This window comes from Phalangium opilio, unplaced genomic scaffold, assembly GCF_054372755.1.
Source record: "Phalangium opilio isolate 3A_F unplaced genomic scaffold, DU_Popi_V2 ptg000537l_1, whole genome shotgun sequence".
Lineage (NCBI taxonomy): Eukaryota > Metazoa > Arthropoda > Arachnida > Opiliones > Phalangiidae > Phalangium > Phalangium opilio.
Genome location: NW_028324243.1, coordinates 2,145,086 through 2,169,933, shown reverse-complemented (window position 1 = coordinate 2,169,933; position 24,848 = coordinate 2,145,086). Strand labels below are relative to the sequence as shown.

At 37.8% G+C, this 24,848-nt stretch overlaps 4 protein-coding genes and 2 long non-coding RNA genes across 10 annotated transcripts in view; 4 read left to right on the top strand and 2 right to left on the bottom strand.

The window, feature by feature from the left end:
- Positions 1-8,684: 8,684 nt before the first annotated feature.
- Positions 8,685-9,082, top strand: LOC149588787 (uncharacterized). The gene is made up of 3 exons (XR_016379769.1): positions 8,685-8,742; positions 8,878-8,903; positions 8,979-9,082. It is a non-coding gene; the product is annotated as an uncharacterized LOC149588787 (long non-coding RNA).
- A 3,429-nt stretch (positions 9,083-12,511) lies between these two features.
- Positions 12,512-13,682, top strand: LOC149588786 (uncharacterized). The gene is made up of 3 exons (XM_089862105.1): positions 12,512-12,661; positions 12,718-12,886; positions 13,426-13,682. Exons 1-3 carry the CDS (start codon positions 12,512-12,514, stop codon positions 13,680-13,682), a joined length of 576 nt encoding a protein of 191 aa, XP_089718231.1.
- Positions 13,683-13,882: 200 nt separating this feature from the next.
- On the top strand, positions 13,883-14,446 carry LOC149588785 (uncharacterized). The gene is made up of 2 exons (XM_089862104.1): positions 13,883-14,205; positions 14,260-14,446. The coding sequence occupies exons 1-2, from the start codon at positions 13,961-13,963 to the stop codon at positions 14,444-14,446; spliced, it is 432 nt and encodes a 143-aa protein (XP_089718230.1). The 5' UTR covers positions 13,883-13,960.
- A 6-nt stretch (positions 14,447-14,452) lies between these two features.
- On the top strand, positions 14,453-15,080 carry LOC149588784 (uncharacterized). Its single transcript, XR_016379814.1, has 2 exons — positions 14,453-14,558; positions 14,630-15,080. It is a non-coding gene; the product is annotated as an uncharacterized LOC149588784 (long non-coding RNA).
- A 941-nt stretch (positions 15,081-16,021) lies between these two features.
- Positions 16,022-24,848, bottom strand: part of LOC149588782 (uncharacterized) — a 15,403-nt gene continuing 6,576 nt past the window's right edge. Inside the window, exons 1-3 of one of the 4 annotated variants that reach the window (XM_089862286.1) lie at positions 19,449-20,337; positions 18,875-18,985; positions 16,022-18,791 (exon numbers count right to left, since the gene is read on the bottom strand). In XM_089862286.1, coding sequence (XP_089718412.1) covers positions 16,208-18,727 — 2,520 coding nt within the window. In that variant the 5' untranslated portion in view covers positions 18,728-18,791; positions 18,875-18,985; positions 19,449-20,337 and the 3' untranslated portion in view covers positions 16,022-16,207. Of the gene's footprint in view, positions 18,792-18,874; positions 18,986-19,448; positions 20,338-24,848 lie in introns of those variants that run through there. The other 3 variants (XM_089862288.1, XM_089862287.1, XM_089862285.1) reach the window with 3 other exon arrangements.
- Positions 23,434-24,848, bottom strand: part of LOC149588783 (uncharacterized) — a 3,873-nt gene continuing 2,458 nt past the window's right edge. Inside the window, exons 2-7 of one of the 2 annotated variants that reach the window (XM_089862311.1) lie at positions 24,637-24,794; positions 24,456-24,563; positions 24,303-24,397; positions 24,083-24,238; positions 23,813-24,016; positions 23,434-23,702 (exon numbers count right to left, since the gene is read on the bottom strand). In XM_089862311.1, the coding sequence (XP_089718437.1) occupies positions 24,087-24,238; positions 24,303-24,397; positions 24,456-24,559 (351 nt within the window). In that variant the 5' untranslated portion in view covers positions 24,560-24,563; positions 24,637-24,794 and the 3' untranslated portion in view covers positions 23,434-23,702; positions 23,813-24,016; positions 24,083-24,086. The remainder of the gene's footprint in view (positions 23,703-23,812; positions 24,017-24,082; positions 24,239-24,302; positions 24,398-24,455; positions 24,564-24,636; positions 24,795-24,848) is intronic. The other variant, XM_089862312.1, reaches the window with a different exon arrangement.

Here is a 24,848-nt window from a genome sequence, read left to right as displayed (position 1 = left end):
TGCCTTTATTTCTTCAAAACGCTAGACTTGCCCCTTAATATTGTTAGACTATGTATATCAGATTCCGAGCACTTGTTAGTGGCACTTTAAAGATACAAATAATGCATAGAAAATTACTTTATACAGGGTGTTTCTGAAAAGTCCATCACAAATTAAGGGGCGTGTTTATGGGACCAAACTGAGCGGAAAGTACCAAAGAACATGGGGTGTACAACATTTTGTTACGGAGATATGGCCTTCCAAACATTCGCCCCTAAAACAAGGAAATATCCAAAAATGAGGAGTAACACTTAAGACCGACTAACCAGCTTGTTTAAAATTACTAGACAATTTCAATAGCCTTTAATCGAACAATTGATTTCTACCTTTACTAATCAGAAGCGTATAAATGAGTAGAAGTATGCCTACGGTGGTAATGTAAAATTAATCCCAAGTGACATGATGTTTCAAGATCTTCCCAGCACCAAGTAAAATGGTTCTGATTGAAGGGACTTTTATTAGCACAGCGTAAACAACGTTATTTTCAGGAATTAGTCCAAATGTCCACGGGCGGCATTACAAAAACGAGGCAGTCTTTCGAATGATACTTGGACATGTTGGAAGATCCCTGGCTTGTTCCTGTTATCTCAAACCGTAAAAAGCTACGCAAATCTTCATCATCACGGACAACACTCTTGTACGTTAGGTATGACCTTGAGAAAACCTAAAAGGACATCTCGAATGTATTTGAAAAACCCATCTCCAATTAAGGGGCGTGTTGTTTGTTTCCAACAGAGTAAACTCGCCCAGAGAACAATTACAATGCAGAGCCACGTTTCGGCGTTAATGGCCCACAAAGGTGGTCCCAAACAAAAGAACAAACTTTAATTTGTTTCGTTCAGTAAGTATTTCATGTGTCATAGATAAAACGCCATGATTAATGCACAAAGAAAATGTTATTGACAAGTTTTCGGACCGCGATGCTGAAATGTGGTGGTGCACCATCGTGCATGAACCACATTCTGTTTATTAAACCTAAGGGTACGTCTTCGAGTAGTTCTGGTAAATCGTCCCGTAAGAACTACAAGTAAGCCACACCGTTTAACCTGGGCTCTAGGAAATATGGCCCAATTAAATTGTCACCCACAATACTACACCACACGTTTAAGCTGAATTGTACTTTGTGAATTCTAACGCAAGTTGCGTGTGGTTTTTTCTTAATCAGCAAACCAATTGGCGGCTGCTTGTTTTTGGATCGTCCTCGAAAATAGTGAGAACTTCGCCTATTCTTAAAAAACAGAGCACTAAAACAGAGCACTATGTTTTTTAAGAAAGGAATAAAAGAGGTTTCACGTACATGTGTTTGTTTTATTAAACTCATAATTCAACGAAGTCTGTTACAATGCCTTTCTTCACAAATGCCGAATATGCGGATATGCACCTAATGTATGGACTAGCCGAGGGGAATGCCGCTGCAGCTGTACGCTTGTATCAGGAAAGATTTCCGCAGAGGCGACTACCAAATCGACTGACGTTCGAGGCTGTGGACAGACGTTTGAGGCAAGATGGACGAATCCAACCGGCTGGACCTCAACCTAGAGCGAGAGCCATCCCAGAGGCCGTAGAAGACGAAGTTCTCACCATTTTCGAGGACGAGCCTGAATCAAGTACCCGCCAAGTTGGTCGCCGATTAGGCGTAAACCACACGCTCGTGTGGAAAATCCTCAGAAGCCACCGGTTTCATCCTTTCCATGTTCAAAAAGTTCAAGGTTTGAATCCAGCGGACTACCCACGACGCACGGCGTTTTGTCAGTGGTTTCTGGCTAAAGTAAACGATATCGATTTCCCACGGGATTTGTTGGTTACTGACGAAGCTAACTTTTCACGGGATGGTATTATTAACTTACATAATAAACATCAATGGTCCCAGCTAAACCCCCACGCAACTTGCGTTAGAAGTCACCAAGTACAATTCAGTTTAAACGTGTGGTGTGGTATTGTGGGTGACAATTTAATTGGGCCAAATTTCCTAGAGCCCAGGTTAAACGGTGTGGCTTACTTGCAGTTCTTACGGGACGATTTACCGGAACTACTCGAAGACGTACCCTTAGGTTTGGTAAACAGAATGTGGTTCATGCACGATGGTGCACCACCACATTTCAGCATCGCGGTCCGAAATTATCTTAACGCGACCTTCCCTTTGCGGTGGTTAGGTCGAGGTGGACCTGTGGAGTGGCCTGCTCGATCACCCGATCTGAACCCTTGTGATTTCTTTCTTTGGGGCCACCTGAAAGACTTAGTTTATCAGACTGAAGTGCCCGATGATGAAGAGCTACGTCGACGAATATTTCACGGCTGTCAAACAATTCGCGAAACTCCAGGCATTTTTCAACGTGTAAGGGAATCATTTGTAAGACGTGCTAATGTGTGCCTTAACGCGGGTGGTGAACACTTTGAACAATTTTTGTAACTAGTTGCAATTAAATGTTAAAACTTGTCAATAAATTCATTTTCTTCGTGCATTAATCATGGCGTTTTATCTATGACACATGAAACACTTACTGAACGAAACAAATTAAAGTTTGTTCTTGTTTTTGGGACCACCTTTGTGGGCCATTAACGCCGAAACGTGGCTCTGCATTGTAATTGTTCTCTGGGCGAGTTTACTCTGTTGGAAACAAACAACACGCCCCTTAATTGGAGATGGGTTTTTCAAATACATTCGAGATGTCCTTTTAGGTTTTCTCAAGGTCATACCTAACGTACAAGAGTGTTGTCCGTGATGATGAAGATTTGCGTAGCTTTTTACGGTTTGAGATAACAGGAACAAGCCAGGGATCTTCCAACATGTCCAAGTATCATTCGAAAGACTGCCTCGTTTTTGTAATGCCGCCCGTGGACATTTGGACTAATTCCTGAAAATAACGTTGTTTACGCTGTGCTAATAAAAGTCCCTTCAATCAGAACCATTTTACTTGGTGCTGGGAAGATCTTGAAACATCATGTCACTTGGGATTAATTTTACATTACCACCGTAGGCATACTTCTACTCATTTATACGCTTCTGATTAGTAAAGGTAGAAATCAATTGTTCGATTAAAGGCTATTGAAATTGTCTAGTAATTTTAAACAAGCTGGTTAGTCGGTATTAAATGTTACTCCTCATTTTTGGATATTTCCTTGTTTTAGGGGCGAATGTTTGGAAGGCCATATCTCCGTAACAAAATGTTGTACACCCCATGTTCTTTGGTACTTTCCGCTCAGTTTGGTCCCATAAACACGCCCCTTAATTTGTGATGGACTTTTCAGAAACACCCTGTATAAGTAAAAAATCGTTGTAAATAAAGACTAATGCTTTTCATCGTTAAAATATCGTATTTCGGTAATTGAATCGAGGTAGGGTTATTGCATTGTGCTTTAAAAGAGAGTTGGCTTGAGGTCTTTTCTTGACAAAGTCAGCTAAGTTCCCCATGAAAGGTTTGCTAAAACGAAGAAACAATGAATATGTTACGAGTCGTTGTCATTAAGGTATTGTAACGCAAAATCTCTGATATATTTAAGAAACTGGCTTGTTTGCTTCGATGTATGTTATATCATGATGTACAGACAAAATTCCTTGGCGAATTTGACCCAAAACCAGGGGAGGGTTTTAGAATTGGTTTGGTTTAGATCCTCAATGCTGAGTCCGAAGAACGCCTGGCCATTAAGCCTGTAAACAACGTTATATTCTAGACGCGAAGGATTAAATCCTGATTAAGCATTGTTTTATGGAAAAATTGTAAAAAAACTTTATTTCTCAAAACATATCATCATACAGATAATTGAACTGAGTCGCTGAAAAGCAGGGTTCGAAAAAAACTAGGTCACCGGGTTTTATTGGGTTCTTGGTGCTTTTTATCTTTAGCAGTTGCGTGCTGCGTGCATTGTAGAAATTGTCATTCAAAAAACTGCTTAGTTGAAAAAGAGTCTTAAAATATTTCATAAAAGTAATAAAGATTGTCATCTGCTCCTGACATATATAAAGATGCTTTTTAAAAGGGCACTGAATTGTTTTCACGAGCCGAGCTGAGCAAGCTTTTTAAAAGCTGGGTCTTGGCTCGGCTCTAGCTTGGCTTGGCTCGAAAATGATCGAGCCGAGCCGAGCTGGCTCGATTAATATATACATGTTTAAAAAAATGGCTACTACCAACGTCAACCTTGAGAACGACTATAAATGCCATTCCTTGTTTAGAAATGAAGTGGTTCAGTAAAACTCGCTCGGTAAAATATGCTCAAGGTTAGAGGCGAGAGATTTTTCCCACGCTTCATTTCATATAAAATTATAACGGAACGCTATTGGTGGAGAGAATAAAGACTGAAAAGGAAAGCACTATATCAGTGCCCGCGAGTCGTAGTGGCTCGATGCCTGTCGGCTCGGCTCGCGAGTCGTAGTGGCTCGATGCCGGTCGGCTCGGCTCGCGAGTCGTAGTGGCTCGATGCCTGTCGGCTCGGCTCGGCTCGACCATAAAAAAGCTCGCTCGTTAATTAATCGAGCCGCAAAAGTGGCGGCTCGGCTCGGCTCGCTCGTCACGAGCCCTAGCTGGCTCGAGCTCGTGAACAGCCCTAATTGTTTATGTCGAATTTGAAAGTAATTCAGATACTCTTTAATTGTTAGTGACAATTGCAATCATTTCATAAACATTTTTCGTATTCATTATTATTGCACGATGGCATTAGTGGTTGATGAGTGAATTTCATTAGTTTTAATTACCGATTTCATTGATATTGTTTTGTTTGTCAAACGTTCATTGCGATGCCTTTAATTACGAAGTTTTAAAGCACTGTTGAATTGAAAGTCCACGGTGATGAACCCGAGTAACGAGTGAAGTAATTTGAAGGATAGGGTTTTGGCGAATTTTAATACCCTCGGAAACGGGGTAGTCAGTTCGTCCCCCCTCAAGCTAAACTCCCAACAGTACATATAATGAGGTTCTTAGGCAACCTTTGTTTGAATCCTTGCGAATCCTTAGCAATTGGGTTTGTGGACTTGGCACAGTTTGCCAATTTGTAAAGGAGTTATCTAGCGAAGTTGAAGAATTGACATGTATTATTTGGAATTGGTATAACTTAAGCCAATTCAAAGGTTATTTCTTTGTATATCTTTGTTAGTCTTTATCTAAAGTCACTTTCACTCTTTGAACGCGCCAATCCAAAGTGTCTCTTATTTCAGTAGAGAAATTGAATATGGAGAAATGTCGTGTCTGTCGTAGGTCTTGTTGTGGTTTTTTTCATAATGGTAGCTCGGGAAGTTCTCGGGTATCGTATTTTTTAACTGTACAGTTTTAGTATTTTATTTTACTCGTGTTGGCGATGATATATATATCTTTCTGTTGGCACGTGTTGTTACGATATGCATGTAGTTGTAGGGAATCACTGATTAAATTGCATGTTTCAAAGTTGAAAATATCCACTTTTTGTAGTTATTAAGTCGAAAGAATGTTTTACAAGGTTATATTAGTTGTGTAAATTTACTGGCTATTATATGTTCATTTAATTATGAAATTTTAGACCATGTTTTTAAAATTTTGTCACGCAACTCTTAGCTTAAACCGGGGATAGATTTAATTTTAGAAGTAGGAATGGAGAACGGTTAGTTTTTACTTCAGTCCGACTCATAACCCAGTATAGAGCCCCTCCCTGTAACACGTAACGAAACGTTTAAATTTATCTTACTGGCTCAGTTTTAAACTACGTTTTGATGACGTTGCTGACGGAGACGGCGAAAGATTCGTAATTCCTTTTAACCTCTGTCACTATGACCCGCCTCTTCTTTCATACCCCTCCGTCCCGTGGAAGGGAGTCTGGGACTTTGACGCGCGCCCAGATTACTCTGTTCTCCATTCCTACTTCTAAAATTAAAACTATCCCTTCTTAAACTTAAGGAACACTTCTGTTTTATAATCATTATTTTGTGCATGGGTTACCGCTCCTTTAGAATTAGAATAATTATGTATCTAAACTGGAAAATTTCAAAATCTGGACATTAGAAATTCCATTTCTTTAACTTATCTTTGACGCTTTCTAGTCGTCCAAAATGACAAAAATAGTTTTTATACCATCTAACCATTACCATTATTTTTTCTTCATACACGTGGTTTAAGCGCCGAAATTAATCCACGCTCTTAAAAGCATTGTGTCGTATTATAAATCACTCACTTATTTTGTGTCGCGTTTGGAAAACTCAGTGGCGGCCAACATTATTGACAATGTTTCAATGGCGGCCCCTTTTTCTACCGTTCTTTATTTAAGCTAGATTCCCACTCGACGGAAAACACGACGGAAACCCGGCAGAAAGGGGCTCGACCGAAAAATCATTACGCCGAGCCCGGCGGAATTACCGTTCGGCCGGGCGTAAGTTGTGTTCTATTTTTTCGGTCGTGTTCGGCGTTACGCCGTTGTCTCAGCCAATGAAATTATCCCACTGACTACGTCATAAATTTCAAGTGCGCACACATACGCGAGATAGATTTTGTAGCCGCTATTTTTTGTGGTTGACCAAGGCTTAGCTTAAACATGCCACCAAGAAAGAAAAATGAAACTAATGGAAGTAAAAAGAGATTAGATGTTAATAGGAAAGAATTTAGTGAGGAGGCTAGAAAATATCCCTTCTTGTACGATCGAAGCGACAAGGGGACAAAGATACCAATTGCGAAAGAGATGTTGTGGAAACCACTCAAATCTGTCACGTGACCAAAAAATATCTACCGCCAAACTAAAAATTCAGTCGTAGTGTGAACGGTCTACCGCTGGACGCCGGCGTAAGTTCAAATTTCTACCGTCGGCTGGGTGATTTCCGCCGGGTTTTTTCGGTCGAGTGGAAATCTAGCTTTAGGCTAACCGTAAACTTTCTGGGTAAAAAAATTCATTTATATTTTCATTACACGCTATCTCTCGTGCATCGGAAAATAAACATTTCCAACTTTGAAATCCACAGTACTTCTTCTAGATTAATTACATTAAATTGATCCAACTCTGCATTAAGGCTAGGTTCCCACTTGACCGAAAATGACGACCAAAAACTATGGGGCTGCGTTAAAAAGTTTACTTATGCACAGGCCTTCGACGGCAAGATTTTAGTTCCTTTCACACATTCGACCGAATTTCGACAGAAAAGGGCGGTCGACCGCCGACCGGTAGTCGCGTGGCACGACTTGGATTTGGGACTCGGAGCTAGAAGAACTTAAACCTTAGCCTTTGACTTTTTTCTCGATGGTATTAGGGAGCCTACAACTACCAAATTCAGGTCAGAGAAATGCAAACTAAATAGTTTACAACTTGCAAACACGGCAATTAGAGAATTCAAACTGAAAAGTTCATAACATGCAAATGTGGCACGGGATTTGGAGGGAAAAAGGGAGAAAAATTTGTATTGGTGAAACCCAGAAAATTTCTCAAAAATGCCCTGCTCACAGTGGCAATGGCGATTGGCGAGTTAAAAAAAACCTCAAAACGGAGATAAAAACTCCCCTTATAAGACGTCAAAAGAAGCTTCAATTCGAAAAGAATTTTGATTTGTTATCCTAATAATTCTACGTCGGTCTCTGCGATCAAATTAGAACCCCAATTCTGTCTAACCGAAAGCTAATTCGGTCGTGTTCTGCGGAAAATGTTTTTCAGTCGTGTTTTCGATCAAGTGGGAACTAAGCTTAATGTTATTTTGTTTGCATTGATTGTGCTATGGTGTTATATGGGCCTACGTAAAGGAAAACTCTGTTAAGGGATAAAAAGTTTCATAGAAAACATGTACTTTCGAGTGCTAACCCATATCCTTTTTACCTTGGGTGACGTTTCTTTCCAATATACTCAGTTATTAAGTTGATTAACCAAAACATTGCTACGTAAAATCAGGAGTTCATAATAACACCCCTTCGGGGAGGGAAGTACGAAACTGGCCATAGAGCTAATGGTTAAAATCGCGATCAACAAGATTTTGTCGTTGCGCATAGAAAGGATTAGCCTGCTGATGGACATACAACTTTACAGTAGATTGTAGTGGTATCTATGCTCCCTGGTTTTCGTTCCAAAACTTCCGTTAGCTGGGATCTCCGTCGTTAAGAAAAATGGCGAATATGGTGGACGTAGAAACACGATGGAATTCTTATATTAAAGATATTGCGAATAAATTTGTCCAAACCGTTTTAATTTAACCACGGAATTCTCACTCACACATATCACAACAAAACATTAATGATGATCGTTTAAATGTTTTGTAGAAAGCTAGAAACCATCGAAAAGCCAACTTCTTAGCCAAGGCTTAATTACCACCGCGCCGACAGACGCAGACGCGAGCCATTTTCGCTCCCAAAATCACAAGATAAAAATAGTGCTAAACCGGAACTGTGGAAGTTAATGCGCGGCGCTAAAAATTGGGGTAACTATTTCATTGGGAGTTAATCGGTGTATGAATCCGCTGAGCTTTACTGTGAAACTTTGTTGTTACGGTCTTTTTAACCAGTTTCGTACTCCCCCCGAAGGGGGGTTATTATGAACTCCTGATGAAATGTATCCCGTAATTTTCAAAGATTCAATTTCTCCAAATATTTAACATCCGCGCAGGTAACGTGATAGTGCATTAGCTGTTTCTATTTAAAAGATTAAAATTATCATCCCCCAATGCAAAATACTCGAAGAATTAGTCCTGTAACTTAAGTTTCGAAGTATCACAGTGACTTCATTCTAAACGGCGTAAACGCTAAATTAAACCAGCTCCTTAATACAACATCGGTAAGTCAATTTAAAATCAAGAAAACCATGACATTATGTATGATGGAATGCAGAGAGTAAATTTCAAGCAGCCACGCCATGTAACTATACTCGTTTCGATACAATATTCCCTAATTCTATAACCAACTATTTTAGGCTTTGAACGATTCAGGTTCTAAATGGTAGGATTTTCAAGGGCCCAAAATGGCAACGAACGATATGGAATTTCTATCTATAGCTCATTTTTTTGACAGAAGATAAAGGACATTTTTAATTTATTAATAATCAGTGAGTGGTCAGCTGAAAATTAAAAGGAATGGAAGAAAACGAGTTTGAATTTCTTGGCAACGAGAGATTTTTTAAATACAGGTAAATATCTTTTTTTAAAGGCGAATGTCGGACTGAAGTTTAAATTTTTATTAAAAGAACCATAAGTTAATAAGATACGTTGTATAAGTTTGTCACTGGATACTGAGAGCTTGTCATGAAGCGACGTACGTGAAACGTCATAGATTCTCGTAAAGCGACGCCTGGTGAGACGCTGTCACTGGCATAGTACAGACTAAATAGCACTAGGTGAACTGCGAAACCGAGTGTAGTGAATTCTCGCGTCGTTTTCGAACTAGCTCTCAGTAAGTCTCTACTCTCTAGCATTACGAAGTATGGGTAGTGTCATACTTATGGAACGTGTCTAATAAACTCATGAAAGAACATATAAAGATTCTTTCAAATTGGAACCCCGTATCCATAAAGAAAATACAAGCAATTACCTTTTCTAATAGCACACTACGAGTTAGGCCTGTTTGAGAAGCGGGTTTAAACCCGCACTATATGAATCCGTCACGTGATACTAGTCGTCCCATAGAATTCCATAACCGTTTGTCGCCTACTTCACAGAGAAACCCAAAGCACTTGCTCTCATAATAATATTTTATTTGCTTTAACATTGTAATTTTATGAATGGTTTCCAATTTGAAATATTAACTTAAATGTTCCTTCGAATAAAACTGAAAATATCGAACCTCAACCAACCTCTAATGTCATTTTTTATTTCAAAAGTATAAAGAAATAAAAACAAAAAGTTGAAACTTGCTCGCGCAGTGTCATATGAGAAGTCCTCCTTCCTCCCCTCTCTGCGTATGATTACCTACCCGACCGTAGCACAGGGAACAAGCCGTGAATAGGCTCATAAAGTACAAGATGCTGGCTCTAGTACCATAAAATAAAGGGTCTGTAAATAGGTTGGCGGGCCATTGGTTTTTACCTCACCGAGTGACGTATGTCACGGAGAGGCTCTAATTTCGACGTATGTGTCTGTGTGTGTCTGTCTGTCTGTCAGTCGTTACACCCCAAAGGACCGCGTTCGCAGTTTGCAAATCGGATCAAACGTGTTCTCACAGCTCCAGGAAATTTGGAAAATTGTGTTCCACTTACAACGGCTATTATTCCATTGCGTGTCTAACACCACCATCCTTTGGTCATTTGTCCATCCCACATGGACACCAGTCTGAACTTCTAATCACCACCATCATCTGCTCTTTGTTCACCCCACATGGACTCCAGTCTATACTTACTAGCATCTAAACACTACTTTCATCCAGTCTTTTGTCCATCCCACTTGGACACCAGTCTGTTCTTACTGGCTTCTAAACACCACCATCATCTGTTCTTTTGTCCATCCCACTTGGACACCAGTCTGTACTTACTGGCTTCTGGTATCAGCGACACTCACCCGCTGCCTCTTGGTACCGGGAGTGAAACTATTTGGTTCACTGATGGTTCTAAGACTAATTCCGGCGCTGGTGCCGGCTACTACTGCCAAACCACAAGGGTCGGTTTCTCAGAGTCTGGGCACCTACGCAAGTGTGTTCCAGGTACACAACAAGATCCAGTTGTACTGGGTGCCGGGGCATAGCGGACATCATGGCAATGAGCAAGCCGATAGGTTTGCTAAAAAAGGGGCGGAGACCAAGTTCTTGGGACCGGCGCCGGTCGTCCCCATCCCCTACGGGTACGCTAGACGAAGCCTGCATGGCATAATATGGAGGGCCAGAGACAGACGAAACAGTTTGTAAATGGCCCCTGCAGGTCTCGGGCTAGGGACCTTATTGCGCTCAGCAGATGGGATATTTGGCTGGCCACCGGTCTTTTGACCGGACACTGTCGGCTAAATAGACACCTCCATCTGATGGGCCTTGCTGAAAATATATAATATTAATTATATTTATTTTAGTATTTAAGATAACCTTCTTCTCTACTCAAAATTATTACGGAAAGAGTTAAACAGCAGTTTTTCTGTGTGTCCGTCCGTTGTTACACTAGTGCGCTGCGTTAGCAGTTCGCCTTGTGTTGATGTGTAAAGAAATCCCACAGAACCTTAATATTTTCTTTTTCCATACTATTAAGTGAATATGTGGAAATATTTTTCGTAATTACGATGCCTTTAGTAGTTTTGTAGCTATAAAGCTCTGTTTCATTTTGATACTCCAAGGATATTTTTCAATATTATTATTTGAAATGGCTATACTACATCTTATATAGAATAATCCTTGCTTTAGTGATTACAAGAAGAACGCTAAGGCTTAGACTCTGTCGGTTAAAGAATGTTATCCGTAAGAGGCCTATTGAACCAAAGAGCTTCGTAAACAATTGAGAGTATTTCGTCTGCTTTACTGTATATTCGCTATGCTTGGAATACTGCTTTAATAATTCGTAAATTTTACTTCAAAAAAGAGAAATAATTCTATATTTAGGTTAATAAGTTTGTAGTAGTAGTTCTCCTCTTGACTCGGAGAGGTAATTTATGCTGTTTTATCTATCTATACACTTTTGCTTCTTTGAAAGTGTCAATTATTATAGGTATGCCAATGAGACTCCCATAAATTATACGACAATTACGGTGAGTTCATCATTATTTTTGATCATTGATTTATTAAATCAAGACTGTATTATACTTTAATTTCTTGTCAGGAAACGTGGGAGATGGCGAATCAAGTGTCGCGGTACGAAAGCACAGCGGATTATTTAAAAAGATCCTTCAACATAAAGTAATCTTCGTTGAACTTGAAATTAGGTTCTAATGTTGGCCGAGAGAGAATGAATTGTTTTAATGCACTAGTTTAGCGCAAATACACAAGAAAGAAATTAGTGAGCTGAGGTGTGGCAACACTCAATGTAAATTATCATATATCAGAAACTAGTGTTTATAAAATACGTTTGCAGACGATTGTAATTCTCACTCGCTCAGTCAAATCAGTGTGCACGAATGAGAAGGAGAGTCAAAGAAAAAAGGGGGAAGGTAACTATAACGGCACAGGCCGATATCTCTCTCACGCGCACCTACTTCGTAGCCAGAGGTCACATGATCCGTTAAGAAAAAAAAACTTCTCTGGTTTGTTTCCCTCTGTTGCGGCGATTTCCCATGTGCGAAACTCTGATACCGAGCCACAATCACAGCGCGATATCGGTTTCAAAGAGTGGCTGACGGAGAAAGAGTCTCCTTCTCACACCTGCTCACTGGTCAAACGTATTTGTCATCTTTTCTGATAAATTGTTTATCAGATGCGTATGACTAACTTATGACCACTTTTGCACGATTTTTAAACTTCATTTTATCCATTACTTCCAGGGCAGTATTCGAAGGCAATAAATTTGATTTTTATGAGCTTATTAGATTTTATTCTGAACCTAAATTAGCAAACGTGAGTAACGTTTCTGCTAATATGGTAGTAGCGAAGTGCAAATAAGCTCTACATAAATTTTCTCCGGGGTTTAGAATGTTCACTGTGTAATGTTTCCCACACCGTTGTCATTTTTTGATGGCCGACAGGAATATTTCACTCCGTCTTTGCCCTTTGGAAGTTCGAAGACGATTATCGTATCCGCCGCCCCGAAGAGAGTCTTGATAACTTCGTCATCCTTCTTAAATATGGACACTAAGGTAATTTTCGCTCAGTTACAGTCTCAATCATGGGTTCGTTTTTGGTTTAATTATAGGTGGCGATTTTAACGGCATTAACCGTCATCCTACTGTCGTTTTTGCTCGTCGTTCATTCGATAGTAATGAACAAATACAAATCTTTGTCCAACACGAATTTTCTCAAAAACGTGGCTCGAGAGGCCCTGCAATACGTCTGGGAAAACACGTCGCTCCTGTGTGCTGAACGTAAGAAAATTGTTTCTACTATTCGCAATTTTACTTTGGGTATGGGGTGAAAAACTGAAAACAATATTGATCGTTGCGCGAGCCTGCTTTATAAGAGGATCCAAGGAGGATGTATAAGAGGGGAGACTCGTTCTGGAAAGGGGAGGTGAAAAACCCAGGAAGATACCGTATGTAGTGGAGAGCAACTTCGACGTGCTAGCCGTTGGTAAAGGCGCGCGTCACGTGGTCGTTGTTGGAAACGAGAGATATTCAAAACTATAAACAAACTCATGATGTTAGACTAAAGAGGCTTGAACGCAGGCGCGAGAACATACGCGCTCTTGCCGCGAGGCCCGAGGGGGTAGCGGTAGCCATCGTAACTGGGGACCGGCACAATACCGTTTTAGGAACGGGGGACTACTTTGTGCATTTTGTCTCACTCCGAGTCTCCCCTCTTATACACTCTCCTTGATGGATCTTACTTCACAGAGGGGACTGGTGGGCTCTTAGACAGTTTTTTGCATTTGGAAAAATTACATAATTGGTTAACTTTTTTACAGCGATTTCCAGCATTTTGCCCCACATTACTTCTCGTCTGTTAACTTTGTCGTGGCTTATCGGAGTGACTTTCATCCTGTTTTTCTTGGGTTGTTACTTGTGTACCGAGTTAACGGCGGAAAGTTACAATTGCATCGACACCCTCTCGGACTTGATCAAATCGGGAATTCCACCTATAATGATCGAACGCAGCGGAACTTTCGAATATCTTAAGATTTTGGTAAATAACCTTTTTCGCAATAACTTTCGATTGGTCTGATGCCTTCGGTACGTATCAGCGCGGTGTATCGTGTAAAATCAGTTCTATGAAAAGCAGTTCCTGAAATGTCAATCGCGATTCGATAATAACAGCGGAGTTGTTCAAAACTGCTGTTTTAGAAATTGCGGCTGCTTTTTTGGGAATAGCAGCTTTTAGCTTGAGTTTTAAACAATTCTTAACCCCACCGTTTATTTTACCTTCCCATCTAGGCTGCTAAGGATTCAGCTGTTCAGGAATGGCTCGACGCGCTCGATCAGGAGAATATTTTCAAAAGTCTAATGGATTTTCTGATGCTTGATGGATACCTGCCGATAATTTCTGGTGAAAGAGCTCTGATCATAACGGACATCCACCTGACTTGGCTCTTGGGAGAGGTCTTGACTGCTGATTCTGAGACTAAAGAGATCTTCGCGGAAGGACTTTACTTTTCTCAACAAGAATTTGGCTTCGACTACTTAAACATCGTTTACAATACATCTTGGATAAGAAGCAGTCCGCGAATACATGAGTACGGCCAAACTATGTCAGTATGATCTTTATCAGAGAGTGAACGGAGTTGAAAAATGTTTTATTGCAGAATGGGACCAATATTCGAAACGCAAGTGTACAACTATCTGGATTTTGTTTTCCATCACCCCATTGAATACATCACGTGGAAGAGACCGTTGAAAAGCTCAGCCGACTTGGACCTCAGAAGCGTCATCGCTCCTTTCTACTTGTTTTTTATGCTGATGTCCGTTTCAGTAGCCATTGCCATTACTTGAGATTTTCTTCAACCACGTCTCTTAAGCGCCTAAATTTATACACGTCCTGTTTGTGTCGCACTATTACAATTGAAATATAAGTAAATTCCTTGAAGTAAGAGTAGCGTAGTTTGTAAGTTTCATTCTTTTTTTCTTATGTAGAAAAGATATTTTAACTAATAATAATCGTTTGATTTACAACAGAATAGTATGCCTAATTAGAGCCGGAGTATGTGGCTTTAATATGGGTCTTGACCATCTTGTTATTTAATCTCGGCAGATAACGCGATATGGCATTACCCAAACTGTTGCGAATTTTATTTTATATAAATTTTAAATAATTATCGCCTAGATGCAAAATACTCGAAGAACAAGACTTGGTATTTTTTGTGTTACCTTAAGAATAAACCCTAGCTGTAACGTACGTTTCTAAGTATCAAGGTTCGGTTAACTAGTCTAAAACAACAGTTACTTAAAAATTTATTGTATACGCTAATTTAAACCAGTTCCTTGAAAAATATTGAATGCAGTTTAACGCGTGTCAACAAGCTCGCAATAGCCAAGAAACTTCATCGGAAAGGACTATTCCACTGATGTTTAGATAAAAGGTGGTCTGTTGCAGAATAAATCAGAAAAATAAACAAGAAGAATGACACTCTGTATCCTCTTAATACTTTAGTTATGTAACGTCATTCTTCCCAGGCTCATCCTTTTTGTTTACTTTCCCCCTCATCAAACTTCAGATGGGCATCGCACCGTAAAATGAATTCTATAATTCTTTGGCACTAAATCCCAAGCAATCATCCCACAAACCTAGTCTTGGGGTGGGACAAAAATCTATAAGCGCCAAATAGTTAAACGATAATAGAGTTATGACGAGGGAACTATTTATCGCGTATGTGACTCGGTTTTGTAGCATTGCTCAAAATGTTAATCTGATGTTGGAAAGAATGACGTTACAATTACCCCGCTATGTGGTACACTTCTCTCTAAGAGAAGTATTATATACTTCTGATAAAATGCATTTAATATTTGCATACGCTGAATTCACCATGCAGAACGCATTGCTCGGTAAACACTTATTTACTTTGAAGATTAAATGTAGTTCTACACAAATCTGGGAAATGTTAAATATACCGCAATACACTTCCAATCCAAATATAAAAATACAAAAATAAGAATAATGCAAATTTTAATTTTGAAAAACATTGCATAATATATATTTAGGATGATGCAGATACTAGTGTTTTGTAATTCATAAGGTTGTAAATGTCGATGATTTACCAATATTGTATATTATTTGTACGGAAAATTGTTTGTTGCCAGCACCATGTGCCATAGCAAAGGAGTTTATTTAAAATATATTTAGGATGGTGAGGATAACATAACAAACTCCTTTGCTATGACATTGAGCTAGCAATAAACAATTGTCTCTAAAAAAGAATACGCAGAATTGCTACATTGTCCCCATTTTCATAAGTGGAAATTTAAGACATTACAAAACACTAGTGTATAGTAAGTTAAGTTGCTCATATGTATTGTAACCGCTACTCTACAGCATCAATCGCACTGTTTAATGAAAGCGATAATCGAATTCCTAGAGTTTTGTGATAATGACATATTTTCATATCGATTCCACAAGTTAAATTGCTCAAATTTGTTGTCACCGTTACTGCATTGTGGCATATTAATTTGCACAGCATCAATCGTGCTGTTTAAACTGTGATAAAACTCTGTACAAATCTCATAGTCATTTGGCGATGGTTGCCTGAGTCACCTTGTTTACTTTGAACTTTGCAAGTATGATGTACACGCATCGAAATCCAACGTTGGTTCTGTTTTAATTTGAATAGCTTCAAAAGCTTCGATTGAGCTTTGTAAATATGACGTTCTCGCGTCATCATTCCATTCGGGTTCTGTTTTGACTTTAATGTACGCATTAATCAAATTGCCAGAGTTTTGTAAAGCTTTCATTGTCTCATCTCCATTCCAGATCTGTGAATAAACTGCGTTGTAATTCGACGGTGGTTCCGTTTCAATTTGAATAGCCTCAAAAGATTCGTTTGAGCTTTGTAAATATGACGTATTCTCGTGATTATTAGCTTCGGGTTCCTTTTTTATTTGAATGTAGGCACTAATCAAATCACTTGAGTTTTGTGGAAATTGCGTTTCATCTTTAATGAACAATTGCGCACAATCTGCATCGTAATTCGAAGGTGGTTGCTGTTTAATTTCAATAGCATCAATAGTTTCGTTGGAACAGAGCAAATATGACGTTATCGCGTCGTCATTCGATTCGGTTTCCTTTTTTATGTTAATGTGCGCACTAATCAAATTGCTGGAGTTTTGTGGAAATAGCGTTTCATCTTTAATGAACAAATGTGCACAATCTGCGTCGTAATCCAAAGGTGGTTGCGGTTTAATTTGAACAGCAATAATCGCATCATTTGAACTTTGTAAGAATGGTGGCATCGCGTCATCACCCGATGCTGGAACTTTTTCCGACACATTTTCATAACCTATTCCACATTCATATTCACCAGAGCTTTGTAGAAATGGTGTACTGGTCTCGTTGCTTTTCTGTGTAATAGTAACAGAGCCAATTGCGCCACTTCCTTCGTGAATATTAGGGGCAATAGAATTATCTCGATGTTCATCATGACTTGAGTTAACAACATTTTTAACACTTTCCGTGATTAAGGCACCACAAGCAGAATCCTGATTTGGGAATGCCGTCGTAGGAGACTTTCCAGAAGGATTTCTCTGGCATACCAAACAGTATACACCATGATTAGATTTGAACAATCCACATTTTAAGCATTGTCTCGAAGATGTTTTTATCGGGTTCGCTTTTGTTTGTACATAATCATCTGGATAGTATCTTTTTATCTTCTTCCTAGATGCCCTGGTGGATTTGTCGGTATTTAGGTTTTGCAATGCAATGTCAGGAGCATCTGTACAATCATTTGTTATTACTGTTCTCTGAACATTTTCGGCTATTTCATCTGATTCATTTAACAAATTTGCGAGACGCTGCACTTCCTTTTTAAATTCAGCCATTTTCTTCTCTCTAAGTCTTAATCGTTCGCGATATTTCGCGTCTCTCATTTGTTCGGCATATTTTAGTCTTTTCGCCAGTCTTTTCCGTCTCAAATTTACGTTTGTATTAGGGCGCTTTTTCCATTTCTTCTTCTTGCTAATGGGAATTAACGGCGCGACCTCTTTACATTTGCCATCTTTCCGAGGGCGACCTCTCCGTCTGATCCCTTTGCATTCGCTAGATTTTTGTTTGGTTTCCTTGCTAGGACGACCTTTCGACTTGACCTCTTTGCATTCGCTAGCTTTTGGTAATACTTCATTGCGAGGGCGACCTCTCGGCCTGACCTCATTCAATTTTCCCGCCTTTGGTATGGTCTCTTTGCGAACATGAATCTTCAGTGGAAGAGTTTTGCATTCATTTGGTTTCGGAATTGTTTCATTGTTGGTGTCATTTTCATATTGGACATTTCTCATCGCAAATGGGTCAGTTGTAGATTGTTTCGAAGCCTGTGTTATTGATGTGTCCTCTTCCACAGTGGCCTGTTGAGGAGTTACATTTTCCGGTGTAGTACCGATATCAGATGAGACGCATTGTGTTTCTGTTCGGAGAGTACCGACCTCAGTGAATCGTTGACGTTTAAAATTGGACAACTCAAATGGTTGAGCGATTTCTTGCTCGCAACAATAACACTGAGCTCTTCTCTTGATTTCTCGTGTTAATCGGGAAGGTCGCGTATCTGACAAACATTTCTCAGTGATAGCTTTTGGGCGACCTTTTGGCCTGACCCCTCCACATTCGCTAGCTTTTGCTGTTATTTCTTTGCGAGGGCGACCGCGACCCTTTGGCTGGCCGTCTTTACGAGGGCGACCGCGACCTCTCGGCCCGACCTCATTGCCTTCTTTAGCTTTTGGTTCTGTTTCATCTTGATTGTAATTTTTCTGGGGAACACCTTCGCATTCGCTTCCTTTTGGTATTGATACTTTGCTACTGTCATTATTAATTTTTTTGGTAAGGCTAGTTTCAAGTTGAACATTTCCGATCACGAAAGGTTCAGGTGTAGTCTGTTTAGCAGTCTGTATTATTGATGTGTCCTCTTCCACAGAGTTCTTTATAACAGTTACATTTTCCCTTGTATTACAGAGATCAGTTGAGACCCTTTCTATTATAATTCTGAGAGTACGGGCCTCAGTAAAACGTTTCCCTACTAATGACATTTCGCTTGTGTTGTTTTCCTGTATAGTTTTTTCTTCCGAATCTTTCATATGAAATAATAGACGAAGAAGAGGCTCCTCATATTACTTTGAGATTTATAGGCTTTCCGTGTCACTATAATAAAGGAAAAGAAAAATATTGTAATGAATTCCTTAAGTTGAAGGATCAACAACCTCAAAGTCACTAAGAAAACTAACCGAAAATATCCATTATTTTATACAAATTTTCAATTTCAAATGGTGATATCTACGAATCCACGTGAGCTTTCAGCTCTCTCTAAATAGGCAAACAACGAGGACCAATCAAAACTACAAAAACATGGTAGTAAAATTGTGATGAGAGATTAATTCGACCCTTCGCGTTCGATGTCAGGACTACAGTGTAAATTCTACCCTCTAACCTAAGCATGCATTTATTTGTCATGGGTTTCTATGTATAAAATGGAAAATAAGCATTTTCAGAATTGTACAGGAGGGATTTTAGCTAAAACCACAACGATTTAAACATTCACGCATCTCGTGTTTATAATGCTTTAAATGACCTGCTTCGAAAGATTTCGTAAAATATATTCTCAAGATATCCGAAAACAAAATTGTAAAATATATTCTCGAGATATCCGAAAACAAAATTGTAAAATTTAATCGCGTAGAAAACTCATATTTCTTTAAGTAAGGTTTTTTATATAAAAGAGCCATGCAATCGTTTATCACAATCAGCTAGAAAACTCTTTAACAACGTTGCAATAATTTTTCCAATTTTCCCCATTTTTACCAAGTGAATGACGTTATAGCGTATCAAACATCACAAAAATGTACCTAAAATTTTAAATACAGTAAAAATTACTGACTATTTCATGTTACCAAACACTGTAAATTTTACGAAACTAGTGATATCGAGAACGGATTTAACCATAGACATTAGAATACTATTAATAACCTAGACACACTTATCGGAAGAGAAACACGCGCTTTTTGGATGCCGATTTTACGCTATTTACCCATTTTATACGCTATGGGGAAAAACAAGACGTTGGCCACCTAGCGGCGGACGGAGAAACTAAAAATCAAAATAATCCCAAAAAGGCGGTAAATTTATGTTGCATTTTCTGTATTTTTAAAAGAGATGGCATAAAAATAGACAAATTATGTTAAGAAAGTTAGGTTTTATTAAGATATAAAAGCATTTGCTATTTATTTATGTTGCATTTTCTGTATTTTAAGAGAAGGCATAAAAATAGACAAATTATATTAAGAAAGTTAGGTTTTAATAAGATATAAATGCATTTGCTATTTATTTATGTAAATTTAAATTAAATAAAAGCCGGAATTTGGCATATACCAGACAGGTGAAGTAGATTCATAAATTATTACACTTTGCGAGCATGAGGTTTCTTAATGTATGGTGATATACATAAAATAATTATATAATTTTTTTTATTTCGACTCTTACAAGTCTGAGGGCTAATTTCATGTCACACAGGTATCGATATTTTACTCTTATTACTACTTTTATAGAAACGACTATACTGTAAATGACTCGCTACCATATAAGCGGTGAACTTAGTACCTAGTAAGTGGTATTCATATTGGATTTGTGTAATTTTTACTAGGAACAATAACTATGTGAGGCCTACCATAAACCAGAGACAGAGAGGCAAGCCTGTTTGTGGTTATTTACTTGTTTTGCATTGGCACAGAAAGTCTACTTGAGACTTGTGTAGACTGAATAGTAAAAGTGAATAATAAGAGTCTCTGAGTTAATTTAACGGCTTGCAATAAAACAGACGCACACAAAAGCTTACATACATATGTAAAATTAGTATGATAAAATAAATTGAATGATGAATTTTCTTTGGCCAAATGTTAAAGGAACAATATAAAACTTGACACAAATGTTTAGATAGAAACTAATATTGAGTACCTTTATCATCTATACTAGTATACTCTAACAATTTTTACCAATCCAGACAATTACCAAGTAGTTGTATAAACACTAGATTAAAACACTTATTTTGATAAAAAATACTCTGATAATATATGTTAAATGACTAGCTGTCACGCTGCTTCGGACAAGAATCTTTGGACTCAGTCATTTAATCACAAAGAATATTCTGATAGAGTAGTGCTCATCGAGATTCGAGAATAATCAACTAATACTCTTAAAACAACTTTGGTAGGCCTAAATACTCTTAACTCATTCCTATAATAGGTTTATTAAAATGTAGAATTTCGGTAAATAAATCAATAAGAAAACGCAACACTACTGGTAAAAAGAACAAACTCTGAAGAATGTCACAATCTGGAAAATTAAGACCAGTTTATCAAGGCTAACGATAGTGAGATTCACGGTAGAGGACAATTAGTTAATGATGACACAATTACTTCGTTTTTTTTAATTAAAAGATTTAATGAATCCAGTTGAAAAGTGTACATAACGATTGAATAAAGAGTTTAAAAATTTAACACAAAGACGCATTACATCGCAATCACGACCCAATATCTCCCAATAACGTATAAATCCCAGATTATTGTCTTTCTTTAACCACGAAATTGTTGTTGCCAAGAAGTAAATACCTTTAAGAATATTTAAAAAGACCAGCTTTGTTAATACTATTTGAAATGGGAATTCTGAGGGTATCGGTGTATGGGAGTAGCTCATTGATACTGATTTATCGATGTTGTCATCGGTTGATGATGTAACTAGGCTCCCAGCATGATGGTATCATCTCAACGCTTTGATAAAACGAATTGATACGATTTATTTTACTTTTCGTCAACACAAAAACCACTAAAAACATTTACAACGAAATTAATAGAGAAACTCTAAGGAAAAACCTACCTTACCAATTTACCAAGTAGTTAAGCCTTTGACAAGGCCAGTAGCCCTAACTTGAAAAGAGTTGATTTTGCTTTATAATAAATTATATATTTCTCTCTCTCTCTCTCTTTAAGGAGAAAATCTATTAAAGTTGCTTACCATTTATTTTCTTTTATCTTGAACATTAATAATTTAATTTACTTGAAAAAGTAAATAATAATGCCCTAGGCCCCTACCGTATAATTAAACTGTATTTTTTTACACTCTCGGCATTTTTCGTTCGTGACGCTGGTGCGCATGACTTAAATAAGTTAACCAATCATATTCCAGCATTAAATTAAAAAAATATATTTTAGTTACCACCGCCGCCGCAGAGTGTCGCATGGCCTTTTTTTCCCCATATGACGTAAAATACATAAATGCTGTGACGTCAGCAACAATCGGCCTCAATTGCGGGAATTCAACAGTGACTCTATGTATCTCTATGGATTTAACCTAATAAGAACACCTAATAAGGGTCCAGGCATAGCATGTCACATCCTCGCATATATGATTGAGAAGAATCGTCTGCTAAAATTTGTCACTTGTCTATTAGAATACAGCACGCCCTGGTAAAGGACGATAGCAGGCTGGGAAATAAGGATATTTTTTAAACTAGTCCTTTGGACCAGTGACCCCCTAGTGTCTGAAATTATTTACTGGTCTCCGGACTGGTCCCAGCCTTTGCTCTCCAATAGATTTGCAATTAATAAACTGGTCCCGAGGACCAGTAACCCCCACTTCTTGAATTAAAAAACTAGTCCAAGCAATTAATAAACTGGTTTTGGACCAGAGGAAGTGTGCTATTTCCCAGCCTGGACGATAGTTAAAGTACATCATAGCCGACTCGATCACGCTTTTGGCTGCACGCGCTATAGAAGCCCGGCCAATCGGCCTCAAATCGCGTTTCCCACTTTTTAAGCGAGAAATAGGAGTCATCTTTTAACATGGCCGTATAAGGGAGGATAACCGTTTTCTGGCTCTAATTTTCTGAGAGTTGGCTCAAATCTCTTGAAATTCTACTGCGATGTGCAGAATAAGGTTGGTTATCTTTCTGCAAAACTTGAAAAGTTTCTCTTCTGCAGTTTTTCTTTTTGTAAAAATATTGAAACAAAAGTTAGCCGAAATTAAGGGCTAATGGTGGAATTCATAAACATCGGACGTAACGCAATTTACTAAAGGCGAAGGAGGGGCGTCGTGCGCACCAAAGAACTTGGAACATATAAGCCCCCTAGAATTACACACCAAATCTACGCTTCGCGCGCCCGGTTTTTCAACAAGTATACTTTATCATTCGTTGGTGGTGCCATGTATGTTTGTGGCGCATAACTAGAATTTTCAATATTTTACTTTTGGCGCGAAAATTAAACACTTTAAAAATTTTATTTTGCGCAATTTCAAACTACGTTTACGTTTCCCACACTTCGTGTTTAAATGTAGTTTATAAACCTAATAAAAACTATTTATTATTGAAAATAACACTTTCTTGTGCTGATTTCAAAGAACAAAAGTAAAAAATAAGTAAATTATGGGCAGAAAATGTTCCATTGAGGAATGCAAAAATACAGGGAGAAATAAAAATGTTTCATGGCATAAGTAAGCAAAGCGCGAAAATTGTTCTGCAGTTTTATATTATTTTTCTAACTGTTACTTCAAATAAAGATTTCCGGTTGATCAGCGCAATTTATTAGAAAAATGGCTCAAAGCCATTGGAAAATTTAATTGGGCTCCAGGGAAAAATGACGCGCTTTGTAGTGATCATTTTGAAATATCGGACTATCGGAAAGATACCAAAATGAGGCTTTTGTGCAAAACTGCGGTTCCTACATTACTTTTGCCATAAATCTATTATGTAAGGTCCTTTACATGGGGTCTTCTTTAATTTTTCAACATTATTGAATTGAATTGAATTGAATTTTATTTCGTGCATGATAACATACATGAGTTCAAAAACATACACGAATTAAATTAGGTCTTTAAACGTTAAACATAACTATAATAAATAACAATTAATAATATATTTAATATATAACGGTTCTATAAAAATGTAAATAAAATAAAGAAGATAAATAAATAAAATAATAAAATAAATTAATAAATAAAACAAGTTACTATTTTTACTTTGATTATGTTTATGCATTGGATTTTTTTGTGACGAAAATCTATCACCTAAAATAAAAATAAAAGACGTTACATTAAATTGATTTCTTATAAGTTATAAACAATATAGAAAAAGTAAATATATTTATATTTTTTTAAATATTATAGTATGAACATACCGCTAAACACCAATGCATTCCCAGATGGACAGGAACCAAAAGAAGATCATAAGAGAAAATATAGACTTTTCTCGTCCATCTACGCAAAGCAGCGTGGCCAGAACTATTAAGTTTAGGGTAGAAAAACTTATTGAAAGAATAACATGATGGGTAATTCTTTTCTTTCCCACGTTCCATTAACATGTTGGTGTAAAAATTTATGATCTGTTTATAATAAAAGATTATTATTATTATTTTAAACCATTTTTAAAACTGAAACTACAAATTTACTTCATCATTTAGCCAAGTGAGACCAGCTAATGTTACAATATCCTTTCTTTGTTATATTAATTCCAAACCCTTGAGTTAACACTTCAGATGCTGGGTTTGGATGCATGGCCCTGTCAATCTCGGATTCCATATCAGGTGTAAGTACTTTAAGATTAACTAAAATTATTAATTAGTAAAGAAAATAAACCCCCTAAGACTAAATGATGACGTTTTTTCTAACTTGGAAGTTGATAATCATCATCTACTTCAATTTCATTATCAACGTATTTGTTTAAATATAGAGTTGAGAATTTACTCTCAATTTTCCTAGGAAGTCTGCAAGAAGTAAATTTTACTGTTTATCCAAGAACAGAGAGTTTAGTATCGAAATTACGTTTTATTTTCAACAGAAACACTATTTAATCCTCGATCTTCATCAGGGTAGTGTTCACCATTAGATTGACTTTTTAAAAGCATTTGGTATTGTTCCTTAGTCATAAATCTATATGAATGCAGTCAATTTAAAGATTTAAATTATTTTAATTACTGTAATTAAGGGTAAGACATTAACATACATTAGCGGATGAAATTGGACTTGATTGAGAAAATTTTCTGAATTTGCTTTTCATTGCATTCCTTATACGTTTCTTCTCTACTCTAGATGAAAGTGACAAGAAATGCCTATCCGTAGACTTATTACTCTTAGAACTGAGTTTTTTATCTATAGGTTCATCTTAAAGAAATAAATATTAACTTTTGTTACACAATACAAATAAAAAACATGATC